General features: G+C 40.9%; 1 protein-coding gene across 1 annotated transcript; it reads left to right on the forward strand.

The window, feature by feature from the left end:
- Positions 1-2393: 2393 nt before the first annotated feature.
- Positions 2394-11704, forward strand: LOC139416002 (myeloid-associated differentiation marker homolog). The gene is made up of 3 exons (XM_071164229.1): positions 2394-2409; positions 10187-10262; positions 11185-11704. The coding sequence occupies exon 3, from the start codon at positions 11330-11332 to the stop codon at positions 11654-11656; it is 327 nt and encodes a 108-aa protein (XP_071020330.1). The 5' UTR covers positions 2394-2409; positions 10187-10262; positions 11185-11329; the 3' UTR covers positions 11657-11704.
- Positions 11705-12466: the final 762 nt, after the last annotated feature.

Consider the following 12466-nt stretch of genomic DNA (forward strand, 5'->3'; position numbering starts at 1 on the left):
TAGTTAAAACATCCTCCTGAATACGTGACAAACAACAGATGTGTGGAATGGGTCAAAAGGTTAGGATTTGTATGAAATCAATGAATAATTCACAGATAGAATCTGCTGTGAAGACTGTTCCCATTGTATAGAAACCAGGGTTTGGACCCCAAGACGAGGTTCTTCTTATCAGCTCTCCATACCAGAGCCATCTCCTCCCTGGTACCTCATAGTACACAACCACCAATTCAATATATGGAATGCAGGCTGTAGATATCCCCAAGCCATCATAGAGTTGAAGTCGGAAGTTTACATACACCTTAGCCAAATACGTTTAAACTCAGTTTTTCACAATTCCTGACATTTAATCCTAGTAAAAATTCCCTGTCTTAGGTTAGTTAGGATCACCACTTTATTTTAACAGAATGTGAAATATCAGAATAATAGTAGAGAGAATGATTTATTTCAGCTTTTATTTCTTTCATCACAATCCCAGTGGGTCAGAAGTTTACATACACTCAATTAGTATTTGGTAGCATTGCGTTTAAATTGTTTAACTTGGGTCAAATGTTTTGGGTAGCCTTCCACAAGCTTCCCACAATAAGTTGGGTGAATTTTGGCCCATTCCTCCTGAGAGCTGGTGTAACTGAGTCAGGTTTGTAGGCCTCCTTGCTCGCACACGCTTTTTCAGTTCTGCACACAAATTTTCTATAGGTTTGAGGTCAGGGCTTTGTGATGGCCACTCCAATATCTTGACTTTGTTGTCCTTAAGCTATTTTGCCAAAACTTTGGAAATATGCTTGGGGTCATTGTCTATTTGGAAAACCCATTTGCGACCAAGCTTTAACTTCCTGACTGATGTCTTGAGATGTTGCTTCAATATATCCACATAATTTCCCTCCCTCGTGATGCCATCTATTTTGTGAAGTGCACCAGTCCCTCCTGCAGCAAAGAACCCCCATAACATGATGCTGCCACCCCCGTGCTTCACGGTTGGGATTGTGTTCTTCGGCTTGCAAGCCTCCCCCTTTTTCGATGGTCATTATGGCCAAACAGTTCTATTTTTGTTTTATCAGACCAGAGGACATTTCTCCAAAAAGTATGATCTTTGTCCCCATGTGCAGTTGCAAACCATAGCCTGGCTTTTTTATGGCAGTGGCTTCTTCTTTGCCAAGCGGTATGTCGATATTTGACTAATTTTACTGTGGATATAGATAGTTTTCTACCTGTTTCCTCTAGCATCTTCACAAGGTCCTTTGCTGTTGTTGTGGGATTGATTTGCACTTTTCGCACCAAAGTACATTCATCTCTAGGAGATAGAACGCGTCTCCTTTCTGAGCGGTATGACAGCTGCGTGGTCCCATGGTGTTTATACTTGCATACTATTGTTTGTACAGATGAACGTGGTACCTTCAGGCATTTGGAAATTGCTCCCAAGGATGAACCAGACTTGTGGGGGTCTACAATTTTTTTCTGAGGTCTTGGCTGATTTCTTTTTGATTTTCCCATGATGCCAAGCAAAGAGGCACTGAGTTTGAAGATAGGCCTTGAAATACATCCACAGGTACACCTCCATTTGACTCAAATGATGTCAATTAGCCTATCAGAAGCTTCTAAAGCCATGACATAATTTTCTGGAATTTTCCAAGCTGTGTAAAGGGACAGTCAACTTAGTGTATGTACATTTCTGACCCACTGGAATTGTGATACAGTGAGTTATAAGTGAAATTATCTGTCTGTAAACAATTGTTGTAAATATTTGCAGCAAATACAGTAAAGGAGGCAGCAGTGAACACCGCTAAAGCAGTACTCTTTAATCCAGGTGTGCTGGATATGGTGGAATATGTAGTGGAGTGATATCTAAACGTGCAGCAAGTTACAGCAGTCTACTATCTGTTAGAGGAAAAATCCACCCTAAACCCGAATCCAAAATCCTCCCTAATAAACCCCTAATTCTAATAATTTGTGAGAACAATATGTTTTATGAACAAATGTTTATTTTTGTCATTATAATAAGGTTGGTAGCAATACAAGACAATGGTTGTGGAAATCTGTTGCAGCTCAAGTCAAAATCTAATTTTATTTGTCACATACACATGGTTAGCAGACGTTAAGTCGACTACACAACCCACAATGCAATGCTCTCTCTATGTGCTGGGTGGCAAGCTAGTAAACGTAGCTACACACAATAATGCAAAAGTCAATATCAGCATGTGAAGTAGCTAGTTAGCTGTAAAATCACCTAAACAAAGTGCATTATCAATTTAGGAGTCTACAAACTCACCATGTTCAACCTGCAGATCGATGTTCCTTGCAGAGTGTCCCTTCGCAACGGCAATGCACCAGCACCATGCAATGCACTCTGGACTGAAGAGGCAGACAAAAAAGAGAAATGTGGTGGACCCTCTGTTAAATTACACATTTCTTGAGGTAGGAATATCGCTAAAATATTATAAATGACTCATCCGAGACATGACGATCTCCCACGTTATGACATCGGCCAGTATTGAAACCTGACATGTATGATAGACGTTTTTGCGATCTAAAAGTTGTATTCCTATTAACTTCCAGTGTAGCGAAAGTGGCTTTATCACAATTCTACATCATCCGGCCCAACTCCTTTAACTCACAAGTCATTATAGGGAGGAGAAGAGAAAGTTGACATCTGGGCGTAGGAAGTTAACTTTTTAATGGGATTTTCCCATCATGGTTATAATCTTCAGGTTATAACAAAGTATTGCACATGCAGATAAAAATATATATATATATGTCATTGCCTTCATTTTTATCATTTAAATGTGACCAGTCACATCATGTTTTTTTTTTACTGATATTCAAGGTATTCAAGATACATACAAGGGAAATCAAAGAAAAGGGAGACAAATTATGATGGTCTATGTTTTAACAGAATGAGAAACATTTTATAATAGTACAATACAAGTTTGATAATATGCTCTTGGAAACTGTTTTAAATCCAAACTGCTGATTTAAAAGAAAAATATTATTCTGTTTGTTTGTGTCATGTAATGGGTGAAATGCAAAAAGATGGTTCGACAATAACTGTATTATATCTTTCGTTTCAAGTTCATTTGTATTTACCATTATAAATTATTAGGACTTTGTGATTGTGGTTTGGCATACTGTGTTGATTAAATTGCTTGCAAAAACAATATATGCTGCATACCACCCTGCATACCACCCTGCATACCACCCTGCATACCACCCTGCATACCACCCTGCATACCACCCTGCATACCACTTCTGGCTTGATTCTGAAGCTAAGCAGAGTTGGTCCTGGTCAGTCCCTGGATGGGAGACCAGATGCTGCTGGAAGTGGTGTTGGAGGGCCAGTAGGAGGCACTCTTTCCTCTGGTCTAAAAATATTGATTGGGGACACTGCCCTGTGTAGGGTGCCGTCTTTCGGATGGGACGTTAAACGGGTGTCCTGACTGAGGTCATTAAAGATTCCATGGCACTTATCGTAAGAGTAGGGGTGTTAACCCTGGTGTCCTGGCTAAATTCCCAATCTGGCCCTCAAACCATCACGATCACCTAAAAATCCCCAGTTTACAATTGGCTCATTCATCCCCCTCCTCTCTCCTGTAACTATGCCCCAGGTCGTTGCTGCAAATGAGAATGTGTTCTCAGTCAACTTACCTGGTAAAATAACAGATAAATAAAATTGAGGATTTTGTGAAAACTAATGAGAAACTGAGTGAGCTTGTGGAGAAATGTGGTGGCCGTTGTCATGTCATCGATAATGAATTATGGAACAACATTCAGCAGGATCAGTACAGGAACAACCAGTACCAAGTAGCAGAACTAGTCAACACCTTAGAGAACATGTTGAGAGAGAACGGAGGAGGGTGCTACACCAACGAGTTTCTCCAAGCAGTAGAGGAAGAAATACAAGCAGAGATAAAGATTATTTGGGCAGTTAAATGGCCAAATGTCAATGGAAAAGATAGAGTGTGGAAGAAACTCCTGAACAAAATGACAGGGGTAACAACAGGTCAAGTACTTAGATCTTTCCTTGGGGTTGCAGTGCCATTTTCATTAGTAGTTATTGGGAGAAGTGCGCTAGAAAGACTAGGAGCATTAGCAATAGCTGCAGGATGGTTTGCTTGGGCAGCAATAGGTTGGGGAATAAAAGGTACCTATGCAGCAGAGGATGCAGATTCACCAGGAAGATACAGAACAAAGCAGCTAAGGCTATCTGGGAGGAGGCTAATGGTATTTTTGGGTACAGTCAAACGTTTGTCAGGGCCAGAGGGGTACAGCAAACTGAGTTTGAGTGAAGAAAATAAGTAGCAGGACTGCTAGCTATTCAGAAAAAAACCCACACAGGTTTTTAAATTTGAGTGAAATGAGTGAATGAGTGATAACAATAGTTTGCTATAGGACTACTATACCACAGTAGAAGATGTTAAAACCTGTTGCCTTGTGAAAATCAAGTGACTGTTCAAACCATTCAAAAATATTCAGACAAATTAAATGTTAGAACAGGTCAATGTTTTAACCTAATTAGAGTAAGACATTTTCTTTATCAATGTTTGAACATAATTGCATTAGCAAATGTTTGATTTGAATGTTTAAACAGAATTACGGTTACAAATGTTTTATGACATTTTTTTAACACAATGATAGAGTAGAACATGTTTGATTTTAATGTTTTAATTTGAATTTGAAAGTTGTACCTTTATTTAACTAGGCAAGACAGTTAAGAACATACTCTTATTTACAATGACTGCCGACACATCCATTAGAGTTTAAACTGCATTTTAGTCAGCAGATGCTCTTATCCAGAGTGACTAACAGAAGTGAGTGCATTTACTTTTTTCTCCGTACTGTATGTTTGGCTAAAATTATTATAATTTGAAATGATTCAACAGTTTGTATTGTACTTTCATAGTAAATTATGAAAGGAATAATACAAATCCATATTTGAATGACTATAACGCTGTATGAGTTAGAACTGGAGAAACAGGGAAGTGGTTCGTCAATTCTTATTGAGCACAACATAAATGTTATATCAGGGTGTCACAGCTTAATAGCTTTTAGCTTATGTAAGTAAGGTCCGTGACATCACCTTAGTAGCAATTACCAGCATTGTGAAATTACTTTATTTACTCAATCGTCCTGTTTTGTTATGGTCACTATGAAATCTTTTATATTCACTTGTATTTTGTTCACAATTTGTTGTATTTTTCTTTGTACATTACAACAAGCAATTATCAAATCCATAAGAGGTATTTAGAGCAGATTAGAGTTGTCCTTATTCAGTCTTGTTCGAAGGGCAGTTCTACCTTGAGGGCAGAAACGTGATTGATTAAGTTTAGGAAAGAAATGTCATTTGGTAAGTTTAAGCAAGCAATTCGAAATTTAAAAAATGCAGCTCTTCCTAAAGAACATAAATACATGTGATTGGTTAGATTTATATAAAGTGACTTCAGAAAGCATTCATACCCCTTGACTTATTCCACATGTCATGTTACAGCCTGAATTCAAAATTGATTAAATATTGTTTTTAAATCTCACCCATCTACACACAACACCCCAATATGACAAAATTAAAATGTTTTTAGAAATGTTTGTGAATGTATTTTAATTTAAATACAGATAGATTGCATTTACATAGGTATTCACAACTCTGAGTCAATGTTAGAATCACCTTTGGCAGTGAATACAGCTGTGAGGCTTTCTGGGTAAGTTTCAGCGCTTTACACACCTGGATTTTACATTATTTGTACATTATTAGTATTAAAAAAATCATGCTCTGTCAAGTTGGTTGATCATTGCTAGACAGACATTTTCAAGTCTTCACAAATATTTTAAATCCGATATAAATCAAACTGTATATACGCTACTCAGGAACATTCAATGTCGTCATGGTAAGCAACTCCAGTGTATATTTGACCTTGTGTTTTAGGTTACTGTCCTGCTGAAAGATGCATATATTTATTTATTAGTTCCTTTAATTAACCAGGAAAATACCTATTTTTCAAGGGAGAGCTGGCTAAGAAGGCAGCAGCAATTAATACATTACAGAATTAAGACATACAACAATACTATACAACACAACAACATGATCCAGCCTAATAAAGTATTTACACTCCTCTGTAACAGTCTCCCATCAACATTTTAAATTCATTCAGCAGCACTAACATAACTAGATGAAGCATGGATTGTAGATTATTCCATGACTCTGGTGCATAAGACGAGAAGGTAGTCTTGCCTAGTGGACTTTAAGTTGCAACCACCTAGCAGACCGGGTATAGAGATGATTGTGGACTACAGGAAAAAGAGGACCGATTACGCCCCCATTCTCATCGACGGGGCAGTTCCTTGGTGTCCACATCACCAACAAACTAACATGGTCCAAGCACACCATTACAGTCATGAAAAGGGCACGACAAAACCTATTCCCTCTCAGGAGACTGAAAAGATTGATACATAAGAACCTGACACCTGATTTGATTAGCTTCCAGAACTTGGTAGGGTTATTTACGTTCTCTGTGACTGCATTTAGATATACATTTGTCTCCCAGTGTGATTCTACTGATACACTTTTGTGATGCAACAAAGAATTTGTTTTAACAACATGTTTTACACAACCATTGTGTTGTGTCTCCACAACACTTGCGTAATTTTAGTTTTTGCAGACAAACTCTGTTGTATCACAACCGTTGTGTCAAAAGTGTGGTATGTGAGTTGTACAACTTGAGTGTATACAGGGCCTTGTGTTTACACATTCAATGTGGTCCTGTTAATTAAGGAAGACTTAGTCTGGGTATCTGGCTGAGGTGCCTCTGTTAATGTGAACTGTGAGTGTATTTCCACTGTACACCTAATAAACTCTGCTTCTCATTTTTTATTTTTTTATTGGAGTGTTTATTCTAAGAACGGTGTATTTTAGTTGTATTACAGTCTCGTCAGAGTGTTTATATTTAAACAAACCTCAAATAGTTATTTATTGTATTTCCTAATTATAACTAGGAACTAGTAAAAAAAAAATATTTTTATAATTCTGAACATTTGCAACTGATCTTAATTCATCAGCACTGCCACTTCCTTTCTGGTGATGGGAAATAAAAACAAAACACAAAACTTCATATAGTAATCCAGTTTTACTATATAGTGGTGAATAGAAATATAGGTTTTCTTTTCCAAACGTGCTAGCAATTTATGTTAGCAATTTAACTGCTCGCTGGACATGTGGGTAGTGGGTGTGGTCCCGTTGGGCGTTGGGTGTTGTCCTGTACGTCAGCTTGAAAGGAACAGCTATACATTTTTGTAAACAACAGCTGGTGCACAATATCTAAGGAAGTCTCGAGCTATTGCTCGCCTGAGGTAGAGTTTCTCATGATAAGCTGCAGACCACACTACCTATCGAGAGAGTTTTTATCTGTATTCTTTGTAGCTGTTTACATACCACCACAGTCAGAGGCTGGCACTAAGATAGAATTGAATGAGCTGTATTCTGCCATGTGCAAACAAGAAAACGCTCACCCAGAGGTGGCGCTCCTAGTAGCCGGGGACTTTAAAGCAGGGAAATTTAAATCAGTTTTACCTAATTCCTATCAGCATGTTAAATGTGCAACCAGAGGGAAAATAACTCTGGACCACCTTTACTCCACACACAGAGATGCATACAAAGCGCTCCCTCACCCCCCATTTGGCTAATCTGACCATAATTTGATCCTACTATTCCTGCTTACAAGCAAAAATTAAAGCAGGAAGCACCAGTGACTCGGTCTATAAAAAAGTGGTCAGATGAAGCAGATGCTAAACTACAGGACTGTTTTGCTAGCACAAACTGGAATATATACCGGGATTCCTCCAATGGCATTGAGGACTACACCACATCTGTCATTGGCTTCATCAATAAGTGCATCGATGACGTCGTCCACGAAGTGACCGTAGGTACATACCCCAACCAGAAGTCATGATTTACATGCAGCATCAGCACTGAGCTAAAGGCTAGTGCTGCCTCTTTCAGGGAGCGGGACTCTAACCCGGAAGCTAATAAGAAATCCCGCTATGCCCTCCGACGAACCATCAACCAGGCAAGCGTCAATACAGGACTAAGATCGACGCTCTGACGCTCGTCGGCGGTGGCAGGGCCTGCAAACCATTACAGACTACAAAGGGATGCATAGCCGAGAGCTGCTCAGTGACATGAGCCTACCGGACGAGCTAAACTACTTCTATGCCCGCTTCGAGGCATATAACATTGAAACATGCATGACACCACCAGCTGTCAACATTCACAAGGCCTCAGGGCCAGATGGATTACCAGGATGTGTACCGCGAGCATGCGCTGACCAACTAGCAAGTGTCTTCACTGACATTTTCAACCTTTCCCTGTCCGAGTCTGTAATACCAACATGTTTTAAGCAGACCACCATAGTGCCTGTGCCCAAGAACACTAAGGTAACCTTGCTAAATGACTACCGACCCGTAGCACTCACGTCTGTAGCCATGAAGTGTTTTGAAAGGCTGGTCATGGCTCACATCATCACTGTCATCCCAGAAACCTTAGACCCACTCCAATTTGCATACCGCCCCAACAGATCCACAGATGATACAGTCTCTATTGCACTCCACACTTCCCTTTCCCACCTGGACAAAAGGAACACCTATGTGAGAATGCTAATCATTGACTAGAGCGTAGCGTTCAACACCATAGTGCCCTCAAAGCTCATCAATAAGCTAAGAACCCTGGGACTAAACACCTCCCTCTTCAACTGGATCCTGGACTTCCTGACGGGCCTCCCCCATTTGGTGAGGGTAGGTAACAACACATCCGCCACGCTGATCCTCAACACAGGGGCCCCTCAGGGGTACGTGCTCAGCCCCCTCCTGTTCTCCCTGTTCACTCATGACTTCATGGCCAGGCATGACTCCAACACCACTATTACATTTGGTGATGACACAGCAGTGGTAGACCTGATCACCAACAACAACGTAGGGAGGAGGTCAGGGACCTGGCCGAATGGTGCAAGACAAAGGAGAGGATTGTGGACTACAGGAAAAAGAGGACCGAGCATGCCCCAATTCTCATCGACAGGGCTGCAGGGGAGCAGGTTGAGAGCTTCAAGTACCTTGGTGTCCACATCACCTACAAACTAACATGGTCCAAGCACACCATGACAGTCATGAAGCGGGCACGACAAAAACTATTCACCCTCAGGAGACTGAAAAGATTTGGCATGGGTCCTCAGATCCTCAAAAGGTTCTATAGCTGCACCATCGACAGCATGGTTGCATCACTGCCTGGAATGGCAACTGCTCGGCCTCCGACCGCGAGACACTATAGAGGGTAATGCAAATGGCCCAGTACATCACTGGGGCCAAGCTTCCTGCCATCCAGGACCTCTATACCAGGACCTCTATACCAGGCGATGTCAGAGGAAGGCCCTATAAATTGTCAAAGGCTCCAGCCAACCTAGTCATAGACTGTTCTCTCTGCTACCACACAGCAAGCGGTACCGGAGCATCAAGTCTAGGTCCAAGAGGCTTCTAAACAGCTTCTACCCCCAAGCCATAAGACTCCTGAACATCCAGTCAAATGGCTACCCAGACTATTTGCATTGCCACCCCCTCCCATCTCCACACCACTGCCACTCTGTTGTCATTTATGCACAGTCACTTTAATTAACTCTATCTACATGTACATACTACCTCAACTAACCAGTGCCCCTGCACATTGACTTTGTACCGGCAACCCCCTGTATATTTGTAGTTTTTTACTGCTGCTCTTTAATTACTTGTTTCTTTTCTCTTGTTCTTATCTGTATTTTTTTTAAACTGTTGGTTAGGGGCTCATCAGGAAGTATTTCACTGTAAGGTCTACACCTGTTGTATTCGGCGCATGCAACTAATAAAATGTGATTTGATTTGATGCATACACACACACACACGATAACATACGCACTATATACACACATACACATTTATTTAGTGCTGTAGATGTGGAGTAGGGGCCTGAGGGCACACAGTGTTTTGTGAAATGTTTCAATTGTATATACTGCCTTAATTTTGCTGGATCCCCTAATGGGGAACCATAATAAATACAAATACAAACTCAGTAACTCAGCTTTTTTTCAATGAAATCTTTGGAAATCTGTGGTGTTTCAAATCCACTATCAGAGGAAACAAATCTGATCTTAGTCTCTGTGTCATCTGTCTGGTGTAATTTCAGAAGAAGCCAGCTACTCAAAGTCCTAGGAGGATCTTAGCTTTGGCCCAATGAAAAGGGATGAAGCTGAGACAAACGAGTGGTGAGTTGTGAGACTGACAGCAAACACCAATGCCAATAGAGGGAGTTGGCATCAAGGAGGACATGGCTTATCCTTTCAGCTTGACTTCAAGGAGTGCATCTGAATAAATTGTATTTCCTTGATTCCTCTCGTCCTCTCTCCTTGCCTCCTTCTCAAAACGCAATGGAGAAGAAGAGATAGGGGAGGAACCTCCGATCTTCTGCACCAATGTGCTTTAAGGAGGAGACTAGGAGGGAGGATGGGAGGAATCAAGGAACTAAAATTGACATTCACCCCAGGGCTTTCTATCTCTGTGTATACTGACTAGCCTAGTACAAGTCACAGCTAGAAGAGTTTTCTCTCTCTGACTGTCATATCATCATTAGTGTGAGAATAAATGTACTGGAGTAGAACATGTGACTAGGAGGGCGATGTGGTAATCAATTAACAGGCTTAACAACCAAAATAAGCCGGGTTGCATTTATTAGTGCTTAACGTAGCAAACATGTATTGCACCATAGCAAAAGGTTTTACACCGTAGCAAAAGGTTTTACACCGTAGCAAAAGGTTATACACCGTAGCAAAAGGTTATACACCGTAGCAAAATGTTTTACACCTTGCAATGGAAACAAGTTTCTGTTTGAACCAATTAAGGTAGACCCTCTCAGTTTCAACCCTTTTGCTTTAGTTTCGTCCTAGTGAATATGACAACACTGCTCTCAGGCATATAACAATTTACCGAGAGTCATGTTGATGGAATGTGTGTACCAAACTAGGAGAGTATGTCCTCAGGTGCAGACAGAAAAGAACTGGCTGGGAACCATTTCCAAGAACTGCTCTCATGTATAGAAATGTAAAACCGAAAGTCATGCTAATAGTTTCTGTTTCACAGTTCTGGATGCTCTGTGAATCACCTGGCCCTTTGTTTCTTATGTTCTTGCAGAACACTGTATAAGGACAGGATAACACTGATCCCCTCCTTAGACACAACTAAAGATTCTGAGCAAGTGAACTTCTACTGTATTCCTACTGTATTAATATTGTATTACAGTATATATTCCGCACTCCCCTGTAAAACACCTCCCACCATGCCGTTGATAGTGTTGCTCATCTCCCAGCTGCTGTGGGTGCGTGTGGCTGCCCTGTTGATCTCCTGCGTCATCTTCAGTGTGTCGGCCCACGGGGCCTCCCTCTCCGGGGTGGGAGACTGGTGTGTGTTCTGCTGGGCTTTCAGCTTCACTAGAACCCTGCTGGTGCTGCTGATGGAGCACTTTGGCTTCCAGGCCCAAGGCCCCGTCTCCTGGAATAACTTCCCTATCACCATGGCCTGCTACGCCACCCTGCTCTGGCTCTCTGCCTCCATCATTTTCCCCATCTACTTCCTCAAGGGCCAGCAGAACCACAGGGAGGCCTGAACAAATGCATCTTCTCCAAAGTCTTCTCCTGCCTGGCCACGTGGCCTACCTGTGGGAGGTGACCCTGACACGGGCGCTGCAGGGTGACAAAATCATTTTGCACGGCCAAATTTTCAGTTTTTGATTTGTTAAAAAAGTTTGAAATATCCAATAAATGTCGTTCCACTTCATGATTGTGTCCCACTTGTTGTTGATTCTTCACAAAAAAAGACAGTTTTATATCTTTATATTTGAAGCCTGAAATGTGGCAAAAGGTCGCAAAGTTCAAGGGGGCCGAATACTTTCGCAAGGCACTGTGTATATATATATATATATATATATATATATATATATATATATATATATATATATATATATATATATATATATATATATATATTGATTTTATTTGATTGTTGATCATGCTATTTTATTGAACAAGTTGTCCTCAAATCGGCCTGGGCCCTGACGTCTGCTCTTGGTTTCATCAGTAGCGGTCTGTGGGTAAAATCACTGGGGAAGTCAAACCTGAAGAAAAGCCATATTACAACCTATGTGTTGTGATTGTTGCGTTGCTTTCTCTACAACCTGTTAGTTCGTATCTCTTGCCACTGTGATATATAGTGCATACGGAAAGTATTCAGACCCCTTGATTTTTCCACATTTTGATACATTACAGCCTTATTCTAAAATGTATTAAATTGTCCCCCCCTCCATCAATCTACACACAATACCCCCAAAAAACTGTTTTTTAGAAATTTGTGCTTCCCACAATAAGTTGGGTGAACTTTGGCCCATTACTCCTGACAGAGCTGGTGCAACTGAGTCAAG

This window comes from Oncorhynchus clarkii, chromosome 9, assembly GCF_045791955.1.
Source record: "Oncorhynchus clarkii lewisi isolate Uvic-CL-2024 chromosome 9, UVic_Ocla_1.0, whole genome shotgun sequence".
Lineage (NCBI taxonomy): Eukaryota > Metazoa > Chordata > Actinopteri > Salmoniformes > Salmonidae > Oncorhynchus > Oncorhynchus clarkii.

What these genes read in the sequence shown, in the direction of transcription:
- LOC139416002 (XM_071164229.1), top strand. Translation starts at nt 11,330, where the DNA reads ATGCCGTTGATAGTGTTGCTCATCTCCCAGCTGCTGTGGGTGCGTGTG.